Source organism: Naegleria lovaniensis, assembly GCF_003324165.1.
Source record: "Naegleria lovaniensis strain ATCC 30569 chromosome Unknown tig019, whole genome shotgun sequence".
NCBI classification, from domain to species: Eukaryota; Heterolobosea; class Eutetramitea; order Acrasida; family Naegleriidae; genus Naegleria; species Naegleria lovaniensis.
In genome coordinates, this window is record NW_025407840.1 from 228,222 (window position 1) to 244,113 (window position 15,892).

The window sequence follows — 15,892 nt, forward strand, 5'->3', positions numbered from 1 at the left end:
TACACAACAACTCTTCCTCAATTCCAACCGAGAGGGTGTATGCCTTGTAAAGCTTTAGGCAGGTCCGCCCGTAATTGCATAACGATTTTTGGCAAAACATTTGCAACTCTTGAGAACAATAATAACATTTGGATGAAACATGATAATAAGGGACCGATAAATGGCAGCAACAACAACAACCGATGAAACTTGAGAATAAGGGACTACCCAAAAACAAGTCGTGAGGGGCAGAAGTATGGACCTTCCTTGTAAAAATGTAATTAGGTTTCCATTGTTTTGCATCCACAACCAATCACTGCTGGTTCAAAAATCTCTATACCTGCCACCTCACAACAACGTACGCAATCTAGTACATCACGTTTTGAAACCCAATGTTCACGTTTCACCATTTCCAACGTTTCCTTCGAACAATGAACTCTAATTTCATGCTGTAGCAATTTTGCAGGCTATAAAAAGGTCTCCCAAAATTTTTAACTTCACAACAACAAAAAAAATTCAAACAATCATTTAACTACTTCTACTAACAATTATTCAACAACAACAACATGTCCACTCAACTTACCTTCACTGGATGTTGCGAGTATCCTGGATTAGCCTATCCCAAGGAAACCGATCTCTATTGTGTTGCCTCGATCCAAGCTCCTGAATATGAAGCCGATGAACGAAAAGAACGAGCAGGAATTGATCTCGTTTGCGTGATTGATAAATCAGGTTCCATGTCCGGTAGCAAGATTGAATTGGTCAAATCAACTCTCGCCTTCATGTTTGATCAATTGAAACCAACTGATCGTGTAGCTTTAGTTGAATTTGATAGTTCCGTCATCACCACTCTAGCCTTCACCAACATGAATGAAGATGGTAAACAAAAAGCTAAACAAGTTGCCAATAACATCCACGCAGGAACATGTACTAATTTGAGTGGTGGTCTTTTTGAAGGATTGAGATTGATCAAACAAAGAACAGCTTGTAATGAAGTCACTTCAATTTTACTATTTACGGACGGATTGGCCAATGAAGGAATCACCAATACGACAGAAATTGTGTCGAAAATGAATACGACCATTCATGAAGAAATTAGAAAGCAAATTACATGTTTTACCTTTGGGTTTGGATCTGATACAGATGCAAACATGTTGACCTCCATTGCTCAAGCAGGAAATGGACTCTATTACTTTTTGAATAATGTCGATGACATTCCAAAGGCATTTGGTAACGTGATTGGTGGTCTCGTGAGTGTCGTGGCACAAAACATCAAAGTTAAGATTATGCCAAACTCTAACGTGAAATTGAAAAAGGTCTTTACTACATTTAGAAAGACAGATTTAACAGGAGGTACAGGTTGTGAAATTGCTGTGGGTGACATTTATTCTGAAGAGAAGAAGGATTTGGTCTTTGTACTCACAGTTCCAGCATTGAACGGTCCTGTCGCTATGCAAGAATTGGCTAAATTGCAATTACAATACTTCAACGTCATCAATACAGATAATGAAGGATTTGAATTTGAAATTATTGTCAACAGACAAAGCAGTCAAGACCCAGATAAGAAGACTGCAAACTATCAATTAGATATTCAACGAAACAGAGTTGAATCTGGTGAAGCTATGGAGCAAGCAAAGACTCTCTCTGATCAAGGAAAGCTCGAAGAAGGAAGAAAGTTACTTACTGAAGCAATTGCAAAGATTGAAGAATCAGTGAGTGGAAAAGATGAATTCTGTGTGGGTCTAGTTAAGGATTTGACAGATTGTAAGAATAATATGGTGGACAGAACCACATATTCCAATGTTGGATCGAAAATGCTCAACAATTATTGGTCCGCTCAAATGTGTCAAAGAGCCACATCCTGTGAATCAAGTAACACACAAGCTGTCTACATGAACAAGAAAAAGGCTGCCATGACTTCTGCTTTCAGTTCAGCATTGAAAAAGAAATAAATAATAATTTATTAATGTAATTGAATTTGTTTTAACTTTGAATTGTTTCCTCGAAAAGAATGGCCTAAAGTCATTCTTGTAGGGTCAGCACAATGAAATAAAAGAACGAATTTCTAATAAAGAATGGTGACCTAATCAAGACTTGTCTTTCCTAGGAAATTTCACGTATTACGTGCTAACAAATAATGACAATGTCTGTTACTTGCTGATTTTGATATCTGCTTCTAAGCTTGGTTTGAAAATCAGCACCAGTTTTCACAAAATATTCCTCCACCATGAATTTACAAAAATATTTTACAATGTGATGAGATAGTTCTTCATTCGTTGGCATACCGTACCATGGAGTGAAAAAGCATCGATGCTCCTTGTGAATGAGTAAACACTCGGTCGCCTCATTTGGATGCATTCGAGCTGTACCAATAACCAAATGCCATTCTGAACTATTCTTCAAATGCATTCTCGGTATGCCACAAATGAACGATGTGTTTGGAATTGTACTATTTTTGTGAATTTCATCCACTCGCACAATACTATCCAAAAACAATTTTGAATTTTGAAATTCGGTCAATACTCGACTCCTCATTGCCAACTCGCTCAATTCATTCATATCCATTTCAAGTTCATTTTGTGTTGTGTATCCTACAAAGCCATCTTCTACTCCATCACAAACATAACCAAGACGATACGGAGCACTATTTTCACTTCCTCTCAAAAACAATACTGCAATTTGTTTTTGCACAATCAAATCTCGGATCAGATCCATCACTTCTGAAAAACATTGCTCTTGAGTGGATGGAACGGCACAACCCGAATAGAGTGGAAAAACAATCAATGAATATTGTGTCCTCAAACGGTCGGCATGCACTTGCGGTTGGAGGTCCAAATGATGAACCACATCGACACCACTTAAAAAAGCAAAATCATCATCGGGTCGGTGTGGCTGAAACGTTAAATTCTTTGGAGGCCACACAAATACTTGTGGGTCTTGAACAAATCCAGCAAATTTCTCGCAAGCACATTGAAAGAAAAGATCGGGTTCAGTACCATGCATAGCAAGACTGCCAGCCCTCCGTGTTGCAGGATGGATTTGGATTCAGGAGTTGAAAAAAAAATAAATGACTTGGGAAGCGGCCATGTCGGTTGGTTGAACAACTCATCGAAAAACAAATTCACAACAACAATCTAGTAATCATCATCGTTGTGCTTTACCACCACATCATCAACAACATGCCTAAGGAACCATCAACAAAGAGACTACCATCAACCAACACAAAGTCAGATGAAGGTAAATCTGAAGGGAAACGGAAGAGACGTTACAAATGCCATCCATTGGAGGCCTTTGTGAAGGTCGATGAGGTACCCATAAATATGCACCCAAGTCCTTTGTCCATCATCAACTATGAACATGAAGACCATCACAAACAAGCATCTAGAATGGAAATGAAGCTCGTAAACTTTCTGTGGGATTTTAATTCACCATGCAACGGACAAGCAAGATGTCGTTTACCAGTTGGTGAGTGTGAGGAACAAACCTTTGATATGTATATGTGTCGTACAATGAAACCACATATGTACACAAGAATAGAACAATATTCTCCTTGGATCAATCGAACAGGAGACACTGAAATCAATCGTCACATAATATATGAATTTGAATATCCAAATTTTCCTTCCTTTGGAGATGGTGAATGGGCCAAAAATTATATGACCGTAAATCAAAAGAACGTTGGTGATAATCTTAGAAAAAGATTCCAAGTTGATTTAAGTGAAGATTTCGACAATATTGCTTACCGTTGCATTGTATCAAAGTTGGTGATCTCTTACGACACCAGATTGGAATTATATTATGCCTACTTGTGTCATTGGGTTCAAGCGAAGGATGGAAAATATTGGATTGAGAGCTTTTGAAAATTTTCGATTAAAATTTTCGTTTCTTTTGAGAAACTTGTGTACTCATTGTTCCACTAAAACTGGTCGCCTGGTCGCTTTGTCGTGTATTCTTTGCTTGTTTTCGCTTGGTTGTCGTTTTCTCTGATTGTTTTTCTGTGTTTTGTGATTGTTGCTCTTGTTCTTGAAAGCTTGTAGAAATAGTTTGCTGCAAAGTAGCAAGATCCACATTCGACTCATCCAAATCGTAATACAAATCGTGTAATTCTTGAGGTGCTTCTTTGAGGTGAATTGAATTCCATGAATAAATTTGTTTGAGCCGTTTTTCATTCCAATAAGTACTTCCAAATTTCTCTCCTATATCAATCGCAGTCAGGACTTTTCGCCATTGCCATAACAGCAATTGTTTGGTTACATGAATTTTGTGACGACCACCACCGTTATTAATCACTCTATTAAACACGGCATGGTGAAACAAATGAGAACGTTCGAACCCTTGATTACTTAAAATAGATAAGGACAAGTCATCGTCGAGCAATTCTGTCATCATAGATGGAAGATGTGTAAGAAAATGAAAATAATGAGCTTTGATACCTTTGCTCCATATTCGATAACAAGCACATAAAAACTCCATGATCATCTTGTCCAATTTAAAGATTCTGTCTGGTGTAAGTATTTGTTTAGTATTGGGATCATCTTGTTTAGCCTCAACGATAATTATAATATTCCTTAATAATTTCAAAATATTCAAATATTTCTCCTTAGTGTGCTGTTCGATGTCATTCACTATCACTTCAACATTACTTAAAATTGTGTTGCATTGATCCCCAGACAGCATGCTCGATTTGGCAGTAACTCTTTCTGACGATTGTGAAATACCATATTCAGTCACTCGTTGTTTCAACTCTCTCCAATTAAAATGCTCTAATCCTTTTAATTTTTGCAAATTCTGCAATATGGTATTATTGTATTGCCCACTTGAAGCCATATAAGCAATTGTATTTTCAACTAATCGCTGTTTAACATGAAGAGCACACATAATTAAATCTTTAGGACTGAATGGCAAGGAACCTCCAAGGGTTGTTCGATTGTTTGCTCCAAATTCTTCAACAGTTTTTGCCATGCAGTATGGACAAATATCAAATTCAAATGTAAATCCAACATTGTGCATGTCTGAAACATAGAACAAATGAACCTCAGATTTTTCAAAATATGTTTTTTGTGACACAGCTTTGATTTCGTCTGTCAATGTTCCAATGGTTTCCTTAATACTCTCTTTTGTTTCAGACATTTGAAATAATCCAATATAAAAGACAGAGGATACAGCTTGAGAAGGAAACACATCTCTTAAATTAAGAGGAACTAATGCAACGGCTACTTGTTTCACTTTGTTAATTTCACGTCCATCCACAGAAATTTTGAAAAATATTTTCTTTTTAAGTTTTCCTCCTAGAGATCGATATAACTTTAGAATATAATAAATAGCTTCATCTAAATCTATGATGTGACCAATGAATTCAGCACTTGGGCATCTTAATTTGAATATTTCTTCCACTCTCTCATTCAATTGTTTTTTTAAATTACTCATTTCTTTCTTACAAGGCAACTCCTTCATTAAGGAAACTTCTTTTCGAAGGTTGTGATAAGTATTATCAGAAATTAAATTATTGTCTCTCCAATACTGAACTATTGTAGGATCTCTTTTTTCGATAAGATATTGTTTCAGTTGTTTGTACCGAATGTTTTCTTTCAAGTTTTTTTCTATAATATTAATTGTTTTTTGAATGCCTTCTTTTGTTTGCAAGAATGTTTCAAACCAGGCGTGAATATTGTGTCCAAGAGTCCCTAACATTTTCTCAAATACTGATACCATTTCTCTAGCTCGATCTTTGTTATTGCGAGTAAAAGAATCTTGTCCTAACTGCATACTTGAATATTTATGGTCATGTGCTTGGATATCATGACATCCACAATGTGAACATTCCCAAAATTTCATGTTGACGGTATTGGTATCTTTATTGCTTGATATAGGATGATGTGAACAAGCATGGTTTGTGAAAATAGGATGCGAATGTTGTTGATGTTCATTTGTAAGTTGTTGTGAATTATTAGTCAATCCATTCCCATGAGAGTGTAAATGAGTATTCAAGTAATGCCAAAGCCAATGTTGAGAGAGTTGTTGATGAAATAGCTCATTAGTATGCACAAACGGATCCATATGATTTAATTGCGGGCTGTGTGGGTGAGTGTTTTGAGATGGATTGAATTGTTGAGTCTGGTCCTGGCTTGGTGGAGATGGAAAATCTGAAATTGGTGGTTGATGTTGCGTGTTCATTTCATTTTCAGAGATTAAATTCAAGATGGTATTGATGGTGTTATCTTCACTTTGATCGGTTTGATTTTGTTCACCTATTGAGGAGAAATTTGTGAACTGAAATAAATCATCACTAAATTCTTCATCGTTTTCTTCTGTTTCGTCATTGTCTACGTCATCAAAATAAAGAGCGGCTTCGTTGATTAAGTTGTTGTTGTCTTCACAATTACTATAACATTGATCACAATCATTCCATATTTCACTATCGATCTCGTTATCAAAATCCATAACATCAACCAAGCTCGTTTCTTTTGAAAAAGTGGTGAATATGTGGCGTATTAGTTTTTCTTGATCTTTTTTGCCTGTAGATAATTTAAGAATTGTTTGTAATGAAGCTACCAAATTCGTGATGATGACTCCATTGCGGAAGGGAGATGGCAATCCGATAGCCTGTTGCTGCTGATGATTGAGTGTATCTTTGCCATCTTTAATGGTGAGAAGTAATCTTGATGTTTTTTCGTTTTTTCCAACAAAAAAAGAATCAATAATTTCATCTGCTGCAAAGTATTGCTGTCCATTGTATTCATATGATTTCAAAGAGTGGAATGGAGGTAATTGGTGTTTGATCTCCAAAACTTCACACATTTTTTGATGAATAAAACATTTTCATAGCAAGACAAGCCAACAGAGCGGGTTGCTGGATGGATTTGGTCGCCAACTCCTGTCGCTGGGCTCTCTATTGACAGAACAGTGAACTTGGAAGCTTCAATTTCAAGATTTTTCTTTGCCAGCGTTAAGCCGGTTCTCTACAGAAACTTTTTTTTTTTCGAGGGACATAAATCGTGTCCCTGAAGCCCGGAGTTCACTTTCGCTGGCCAGTCTTGCTATGTAATCGACTGGGATGATGACATGGCTCAAAACTGAAATTGAAGACTCAAGTTCACACTACAGAAATTTTTTTTTTTCGAGGGACATAAATCGTGTCCCTGAAGCCCGGAGTTCACTTTCGCTGGCCAGTCTTGCTATGTATGATGAGTGCCTTCTTCTTCTTCTTGTTGAGAGCGATGGATCTCGTTTGGCATATGGTGTAAATTTGGCCCCCATAGTACTCGTTGGCTTGTTGTAAAAACATTTTTGTGTTGTTGGGTAGTGAAAACAATTATCCAACTCTAAAATTACAGAATCAAGAAAGATGAAAAAGTGAAAGTGTTATATCAGCCCGTTAGAAATAAATTTGTCAATTCAATCAAATTCCTGGGTCCGAATACTATAATCACACAATCATGATTTGAAACACGAGAGAAATTCAAAATGCTCACTTACAATAGAAGAGAAAGTCCTGTTCATGGTGGTTCTGGATTAAACAATGAACTTTTGATAATGAATGGCTACGGCCATATCACGATGAATGCACCTCATCCCGTCCGATTTGAGAAGTTAAGCATCGTCGAGCTGCATCAGTACTGAGGTTGGAGACAACTTGGGAACCTGCAGTGCTGTAGCCTTTTTTATTCATTGGTATTGGAAACATTTAAAATGAAGGAAGAGAATTAGAAGTCATTACCTCAACACACTCTCAACAGTTAGGAATTACGGTTTATTCCTTTAACATGATACCATATTGTTTGGCAAGGGATTTTACCGTAACTCCCTTCTCATTCTTGATATCAATTTTGCAATTTTTACATGAAACGAGGAATGTTAAAATGGCGGATGAGGTGAAATCCATCTTCTCCTTCATATCGAATAAACAATAATGAAGTGGTGTATTTCCCTTCTTGTCCATGACATTCACCTCGACTGCTCGATATAATTTCTTTTTCTTATCCAGTAATTCTCCAGATGCACTACTCGTAGTGGTCAATTTTAACAATTCTCGTACCATGACTGCTTTTTTCGTTTTCGCGGCAAGATGTAACGGTGTCATCTTTCTCATGTTATCTGGAGAGTTTAACATGGTTTGAATTCTATGACTGACAATATTCTTCATGTAATTGGGTACATTGCTCATGGTCTGTTGAAGAAGCATTTTGTGTTCTTGAGATTCTCGTTCATTGAAAATGTTAATTAATTCTGAGAGCATGTCTACATCACCACTTCGTGCCACAATGTGAAACACGTTTTCTCCACTGTTTGAAGAGTTTGAAAGTGAGGAAAATATTTGAGCTTGATATTTTGAATTGAGAAGGTATCGAATGACATCAATTTGGGAATTTTGGATGGCACAGAAAAGTGCTGACCAACCATGTTCATTTCTAACCATGGTTAATAAGGTGTGAGAATCAGGAAGATCACTCACTAAAAATTTTACCACCTAATTTTAGGGTTGTGTGAAATTGGATGAATTTGCAATTGTTTTAGTGTTGTTTCAAATGCGTGAAAGTAAATTCGTAAATTTCAGAAAGTAATAATATTTGAAACATGGAAGAAATAAATCGTTTGATATTGGATTCACATACACACACACTCATTAACTTACATCAAGATCACCATTTCCAAAAAAGTCATGCAAAAGAGTGCTTCCATCAAATTGTTTCAAATTCACGTCTGCTCCAAACAAGAGTAAATCTTTTGCCATGTCAAAATAATGTTGCTTGAGAGCGAGACTGAGAGGTGAAAATCCATATTCATCTCTTACATTTGGCTACATTGATTTACATCCAATAGATGATGAATGGCGCAAAAAACGTCATTGATTCGTATCAAATGGTGTTAAAAAAAACCTACCATTGCTTCATGTCCTAATAACAAGACCATTGCAAAATGAGAACCAGCAGCACAAGCAACATGGAGAGGAGTCCTAGATATCTTATCCTTCACATTAGGATCTGCTCCACTGTCAAGCAGTAATTCTAAAATTTCAGTATAATTATCTTTAGCACAAATATGCAAGTAACTCTTGTCCATATCTTGCCCATTTCTAAAATTCACGTCACAATTTGAGATAAATTCTTCCAAAATTAAAGTTGCTGTAACAACGTCATTCTCTTTGCATGCAGTATATAATTTGGAATTGCATTGCATTTTGTCACATTGTTTGAGAATTTCTCGCAATTCATTCTTTTTTCTTTCCAATTCCAAATTTGATTCATTTTCTTCTGTGGGTGTTGTTGATTTTGGAATTTCAATTTCTTTCATGGACTGAATTTGAAGTACTGCCTGTAACAACTCTGAGCCACGCATCGATGCTTCTGTAATTAACACTCCATGATGCTCCAATACACTTCCAAGTGCTTCCAAACTCAAAGAAAGCCTTCTCTCATCGCCGAGCGTTGATCGACTTGATAATTTTGATTTAGAACCAGCTCTTGAATATTTTCGTTTCAAACTTTGTGTTAGAGTTTCCCTTAATTGACTCGAACCTTTCAAACTTGCAGAACTTGCATCATTTGGAGAATCCACTGTTTTACATGAAATGACGCTCTCCACACTCACTCCTCCAGGACTCTCCACATGGGGAGAAGAAGAACCCTTGATCGAGTTGGAGGTTGCATTCCTTAAAAATGCCAATTTGGTGGGCGTGATGGGATTCAGTGGAATGGAATTTCCTTCTAGAAGGGTGGGTCCAATGGAAGGGGAATAAGGAGTCAATGAGGATTTACTTCGGAATCGACCACTACCAGAAGAACTCGAGTTTATAATTTTGGAATCACCTCCGATGTGTGGTTGAAAGAGAAGCTCTTGAATGAGATGATCTTCCGAAGAGGAGAATGCCGATGTCTGTACAACGTGGGGAGGAGGAGTTGTAATGGAGATCATGGATGGATAGTCCCTGTCAGTATTGGAGGAAGATGAAGCAACTGGAGAATGTTTTGGAGTCATGACTGTTTTTGAATGTAATGGTTGTATGGTATAGTTGGCAGAACTGGGTGATTTTGGAGATTTGGGTGTTGTCTTTTTGGAGGAAGACGAGACCTCTGAAAGTTTGGATCCTATCGAGAGGATCATACTCGTGTTGCTTTCCAAACCTGAGAGCTCATTGGCGCTGTTGCTAATATTACTATTTTGATTGTTTGTACTAATGGTTGGATTCAAGCTTGGTGCTGACTTGGAGAGTAATTCATTCAAATCCGTACGCTTTCCGAATGATGAGGGACGAAGTAGATCCTCCAATTCTTCATGATTCAATAATGGAGATTGTTGAAAGAGTAAATGTGGAGATGATGATGGCGAAGAATGATCTTGGTTGGACAAGGAGGAAGAAGACGATGATGTTGCTGTATGATGGGTGGGTGTTGTAGATGTTGTTGTTGTCGATGACGATGGTACGGATTGATGATTCATTCCAACTTGTATCCGAGGAGAGAGCGTTGGAGAAGGCTCCACTGAATTGAAAAGAAGAAGAGGAGATGGTTGTTGTGGCTTTGAACTCGTTGTTGAAATAATTTCCGTCGTCAGTGAGAAGGAAGGAGCGTTCGTGGTTCCATCATCATTCAGAGAGAACAGCTGTTGTTCATCATTGGGTGTTGTGGTCGTGATAGATGGAGGATGATGAATTTTTCCTTCATCATCACGCCCATCATTGTTGGTTGTTGAAGAGTCTTCTTCTTTGGTTGGTGTTGTTGAAGTAGTGATCATGTGTGGGTTGATGAAGTGTTTGTATTATTGTGAATGACAAGTTCATATGAGAAAAGGAAAAACAATGTCTGGATGTTTTCAGCAGTGCTTGCGGTGAAGGCTCAATCGGATTTTTGTTTGTTGCCAAATGTCAAAAGATTTCGTGGGGATCGATTTTGGTTTTCTATTTGGTGCGAGGAAGACAAATGCAACACTTCGCAACAACAGAGAGATTTGCTCTAGATTTGCAGTTTTAAGAATTGCTACATGAGTGACGTTGTGTTCATTTAGAATAGACTTGTCATTTATTAATTGTTTGTGAAAGATGGGTATGTCCATAAAACACAGTACTATGCATCTGCTACTCAGCCGCCATCTAGATACCAACATTAATGGCATCAAGAGCTTGAGTGCTTGTTTGTACGTATGCATGAATAAGGGAGAGAATTTGGTTTTCAGAAGGCTGTACAGTGCCATTCATACATGTTTTGATGATTGCTTGTTTCACAGCTTGAAAAAGAGTATTTGAGAGAAGGGAATAATGAGCAGTTGGCAGAAATTCTGTTGTTGGAATGATCAAGGAGTTTTGTTTCGAAGGAAATATGCTTGCATTGTCCAAGTTAAAATCAACTCCAGGATCCATGATTTGAATTGAGTTAGATTCTGGATGGAAGTTTACAAATATTCTCAAGGGTGGGCAAAGTAAAAGGTCAACTGATGACGAGGATTGAGCTGAGGTTCTTTCCGTTTCTTTCTGGTTAAAGCGTCTAGAAAGGTGAATGCTGATAGCGACCTCAATGACATAATTTACAGAATTTTCAACAAAGCCTTCACTTTGAAATATGGATAGAGATTGTAAATCAGTAAGATTCGTTGCCATGGATGATTCTGATGTTGATCTCATTGATGAAAGTGATGCCGGTGATGATACAACACCAGTAGAGGATTCTTCTTCTGCTTGGTTAGTTGCTTCTAATTCTTGTTTGGTGTAATGTCTAATATCCAAGTCAATGGAGGCATCTAAGTTTGATCCGTTTTCGATCTTCAGATGCTGTTTAAGGGAATTAGTAAATTGAGAAATAAAGTTCATAAATGAGAGTGAATCATAATATTGCCGGTGAAGTAATGATTTAAGAAAAGCGCTGAAAAGTCGAGTTCTACGCACTTCGTTCTCCAAAGACCCATTCTCGAATTTTCTACTCTTCGATGGTAACTCCTCCTCTATTTGGTCCATTTTACGTTTTTCAGAACTTTCTTCAAGTAAATCATCAAATGTGGGTACATGTATATGTTTCTTAACTTTGTCAAATATTTGGCTCAGACGTTGGTCGTTTTCCAATTTCTTCTTTGGGTCTGAAAGTGATTTTAAAAATTCTTGAGCCTCTTGTTTAACTCTTTGAATTTCCTCCAGCTTCTTTTCGTATTTTCCAGAAAATTTAGTGAGTTTGTCTTTTTCTGTAGTCAAAATTACCTCCATTTGTGTTAAAAGTTTGATTTTTTCCTTTGATGTTTCCACCGGAGATTTTTCAACTAGATTATTGAAAGCTTTGCTCTCTCGTTCCTTTGGGTCCAGCTCCTTGAGAACTTCCATGTATTTATGATAATGCTCATGAATGCTTAAAAAACAATCTTTCACAAATTTTATCAGCCTCTTAAACTTGTTGTCAATGTCTTGTAACTCTGCTAATAGATCTCCATTGTCAGGCGTCTTAGTTGCGTTGAAATGCACCGTGTATGTTGACCAAATACTTACTTCTGTTACTTTATGGATCCATGACTGTATTTGAGGCGAAAGTTTCTTAAATTCTTCATATAAATGAACTATTAAATCCACATTTCCAACTTTCCTTTTTTTTAAAGTAAAAAAAACTCTCCAAAACTCTTTCTTGATCAGTTCTGGACTGGTTAATGATTCGTATGAGATGGATTCGGCGACATTGGGTTGTTGTGAAGGGCTTTGAGCTGGTTGGGGTGATGATTGTGGTGTAGTAGATGTTTTAACTTGTTGCTTTTGATCAGGAGGAGCAGTAGAAGGCTGTACATGAGTAGTAGAAGTCTCCTGTTTGAGTTCAGGTTGTGCTTGTTGTTGCTGTGGTTGAGATGTCGGTGTTGTTTTAGGCTGTTGTCGATGAGTACTTGCATCCAGTTGAGGCCTATAATATTCTTCTGCTTTCTTTGGGATGATTTGCAAATAGCTATTTAATTCTTCTGGAGTAGAACAAGTCTTTTGGGCTTCATGAATAAAAAAGATTGCAATTTGTTTAATACTTTCTGGAGGGAATTTAGGATTGTTTTTAAAGAATGGATGCTCGGAAATGTAATACACAACATAATCAACATATTGCTGATAGTTGGCTGCGATCAGCATTGACACCGTTGTTTGTTGATGAGACATTTTTTCTTCACGAAAATCACTTTTTGATAATTACAATAAATTCGTCCTTCATGAACCTCTTGTTGACAAAACGCCTTGATCGGGTTTCATAAGTGCAAGAGTAATTTCAGACGTTTCAATTCCAAACTCAACGCTCACTATGTTGGAAAAATCGTAAATATTGAACAAGAAAATGACCTCGTTGCTATCTCCATCATCCAGTGTTGCTGATCAATCACTCCCACACGGGCGGCAACATTTCGGAGCATCAAACCATGATGTAAACAAAAAGCTGCTCCGAGAGGAAAGCAAGGAAAATATAAACCCATCATCATCAAATTTTAATAATAACAATCGAAACACTCACCTCAGTAAAAACGCCAGAGTGAGAAGCAGTACGACCATCATTCCTACTGCAACTTCGGGATCAACGATTCTTCTTCAACACGCTCAAAGCATGAATAACCTTGACACATCATCAACACAACAAACTATCGATGACAAAAAGCCATCGGTGCAGCGACCCAATACATCTTCCACGAGAAGAGCCAAGTCTATTGGTGTCAAAGACAAGATTGCTTTATTTGATTTATACGCTCCTTCATTGACTCCTTCTGATAAAGTTTTAAAAACAAACACCAACGAAGAAATGATTTCACTTACCACCCCAATGAATGTACCATCATCCTCTTATTCAAAATTTTTCCTTAAAAAGTTTCCAATTTTAAAACATCAAGTAGATCCTAAAAATGTCAAAGGAGGAGGTTTTATTGCACCCTCACCCAGAACTTGGGAAAGTGTAACGGACAAGATGTTGACTCCAATAACAAGAGAAGAGCAACAAATATTTAATCAACCTATTGTGACCACTGTGGTTGAGCCTTCTGCAGCATTTGACGTGTTGCCAAGGAGTGTTCAAGCACCTTTTGCAAAAGATGGAATGCATACCAAACTGCACATTCCTCAATTACCACTGGATACTCTTGACATGTTACGACCTGACTCTTTTGGTAATAGTCTCAATTCAGTCCGTGTTAATTGGATAAAGAGTGATGATATAACTGAGCGATCTATTTCTCTTACATCTAGGGCTGACTCAGTGTTACTGGAAAGACAGCCATTGACAAGTAGAGCAGCAAGTGCTGGAACAGGTCGAAGATATCAACCTGTAAAACAAGGTGGCTCCAAATCCCTTCCCTCCACATCACAGCGGAAGAGACGGTCTGAATCTCCTTCGTCACAAGTAGAACAAGAAGAAGAAGACATTGAGGAAGAATACGAGATGGAAGAAGGGCACTTTTTAAAAGACTCTGATCTCAGCCAGTATGAACATAACGTCGAGTCAATTTTCAAAACCTCAGAATCAGAAAATGAAATTTACGATTCGCTAAAGTCGTCTTATTACCTTAACGTAAAAGATGAAAAGAACAAGAGAAAGGGTAAAGATCATATTTCTATAGAGGAGCATGTAAAGATTACGAATGACCTAATTTTTAAGATCACTTCTTCTTTCAAAGAAAAGGTGCGAAAAATAGAGCAGTCAGTGAAGAAAGAGTTTGAAAACCTAACAAAACATCATTCAAAACGAATTAATCACATTGAAGAAAAAAGATCAAACAGCATTGTTAAAGAGTTTATTAGAGATGTAACCATACGAAAACAAAACCAGGTATGTACAATGTTTGAGGCCATTTCTTATTCTTGACAACGTTTTCAAGAAATTGAAAGAGCAAATGGCCGAAATGAAGAAGAGGTATGACGAAGCTATGGAATTGCTGAGTGAAATGAACTCATACAAGCAGAAATATGAAAATTCAAGACGAGAATTTGAAAAGTATTACAATGATCGGCCGTCTAAGCGAGCAGAGAATACTATTACCACGATTATGGCAGAGAATGATAAAATGACTTTAAAGGAGAAGCAAGATGTCATGTCTGACTTTTTAAAACACTTTTACAACGAAGATGGAACCTTAAACGAGAAAGCAATATTCGACATGTTTGTTGTTAACAAGGAGCTTCATGAAAACTTGTCTAGAACTAGAGACACAGTTTCATTTGTAAGTATTGTATTGGATCTAAAGAGTATATTTTACATTCCTTGCTTGTCCAGTTACGAGATCAACTTTATGAAAAACAAAAAGCTGGGGGAGCTGCTAATCAAAAAGCACAGATTCCATTTTTCGATGCTTCGCTTATCAAGTCGCAACAAGAAAAGCAAGTCATGCAAGGTCTTAGTCAGGCTCAATTCGATGAACCATACCAACCACCACAACCTCCTGATCCAAACGTTGTGTATGAGCTCAGGCAAAGGAATGAATACTTGAAAAAGTGTTATGAAGTGTTGTCACAAAAGGTTATTCTTGCTGATAGGGTGGCTCTTCGCATTAAGACCTTATACGAGGGCGTGGAAAAGTATACCAAATGTACAAGCTGTAAAGAACCAACACTGAAACCAAAAATCCTATGTTGTGGACATGCATTTTGTGTGAAATGTTGCAATAGCGACAGGATCAAAAGGTTAGATGAAGCTACTAATTCATATCATTACCATTGCTCTGAATGTAGAGACATCACAGAAGAGTTAATTGATAACAAGAACCTCAATGAGCTCATATCATTTACCAACGAAATTGATATTGAAATTTCAGAGCTGGAAAAAAGCATTCAAGATGCCTTATCAATGACCAAACTGGACCCAACGAAAAAAAGTTCTCTTGCAACCGTATTGTCTCCAAGGCCAAACAGTGGCATTACTACAGATTCCATAAAATAATATTAGTATTACAAGGAAACAATGTGACTCCAAAAATCTCAGCGTTTCGGAAA

The 15,892-nt window shown here is 37.2% G+C and overlaps 7 protein-coding genes across 7 annotated transcripts; 3 read left to right on the forward strand and 4 right to left on the reverse strand.

Annotated features, from left to right (window-relative positions):
* Positions 1-545: 545 nt before the first annotated feature.
* Positions 546-1,931, forward strand: C9374_003334 (uncharacterized protein; the record flags this gene model as incomplete). The annotated part of the gene is made up of 1 exon (XM_044692851.1): positions 546-1,931. The coding sequence occupies one exon, from the start codon at positions 546-548 to the stop codon at positions 1,929-1,931; it is 1,386 nt and encodes a 461-aa protein (XP_044549512.1).
* Positions 1,932-2,106: 175 nt separating this feature from the next.
* On the reverse strand, positions 2,107-2,982 carry C9374_003335 (uncharacterized protein; the record flags this gene model as incomplete). The annotated part of the gene is made up of 1 exon (XM_044692852.1): positions 2,107-2,982. One exon carries the CDS (start codon positions 2,980-2,982, stop codon positions 2,107-2,109), a length of 876 nt encoding a protein of 291 aa, XP_044549513.1.
* A 176-nt stretch (positions 2,983-3,158) lies between these two features.
* C9374_003336 (uncharacterized protein) lies at positions 3,159-3,839 on the forward strand (the record flags this gene model as incomplete). Its single annotated transcript, XM_044692853.1, has 1 exon — positions 3,159-3,839. One exon carries the CDS (start codon positions 3,159-3,161, stop codon positions 3,837-3,839), a length of 681 nt encoding a protein of 226 aa, XP_044549514.1.
* A 10-nt stretch (positions 3,840-3,849) lies between these two features.
* C9374_003337 (uncharacterized protein) lies at positions 3,850-6,777 on the reverse strand (the record flags this gene model as incomplete). Its single annotated transcript, XM_044692854.1, has 1 exon — positions 3,850-6,777. One exon carries the CDS (start codon positions 6,775-6,777, stop codon positions 3,850-3,852), a length of 2,928 nt encoding a protein of 975 aa, XP_044549515.1.
* Positions 6,778-7,729: 952 nt separating this feature from the next.
* Positions 7,730-10,710, reverse strand: C9374_003338 (uncharacterized protein; the record flags this gene model as incomplete). Its single annotated transcript, XM_044692855.1, has 3 exons — positions 7,730-8,446; positions 8,612-8,776; positions 8,860-10,710. The coding sequence occupies 3 exons, from the start codon at positions 10,708-10,710 to the stop codon at positions 7,730-7,732; spliced, it is 2,733 nt and encodes a 910-aa protein (XP_044549516.1).
* A 355-nt stretch (positions 10,711-11,065) lies between these two features.
* On the reverse strand, positions 11,066-13,084 carry C9374_003339 (uncharacterized protein; the record flags this gene model as incomplete). Its single annotated transcript, XM_044692856.1, has 2 exons — positions 11,066-12,397; positions 12,443-13,084. The coding sequence occupies 2 exons, from the start codon at positions 13,082-13,084 to the stop codon at positions 11,066-11,068; spliced, it is 1,974 nt and encodes a 657-aa protein (XP_044549517.1).
* A 172-nt stretch (positions 13,085-13,256) lies between these two features.
* Positions 13,257-15,839, forward strand: C9374_003340 (uncharacterized protein; the record flags this gene model as incomplete). Its single annotated transcript, XM_044692858.1, has 3 exons — positions 13,257-14,732; positions 14,782-15,123; positions 15,177-15,839. The coding sequence occupies 3 exons, from the start codon at positions 13,257-13,259 to the stop codon at positions 15,837-15,839; spliced, it is 2,481 nt and encodes an 826-aa protein (XP_044549518.1).
* Between the last annotated feature and the right edge of the window lie 53 nt (positions 15,840-15,892).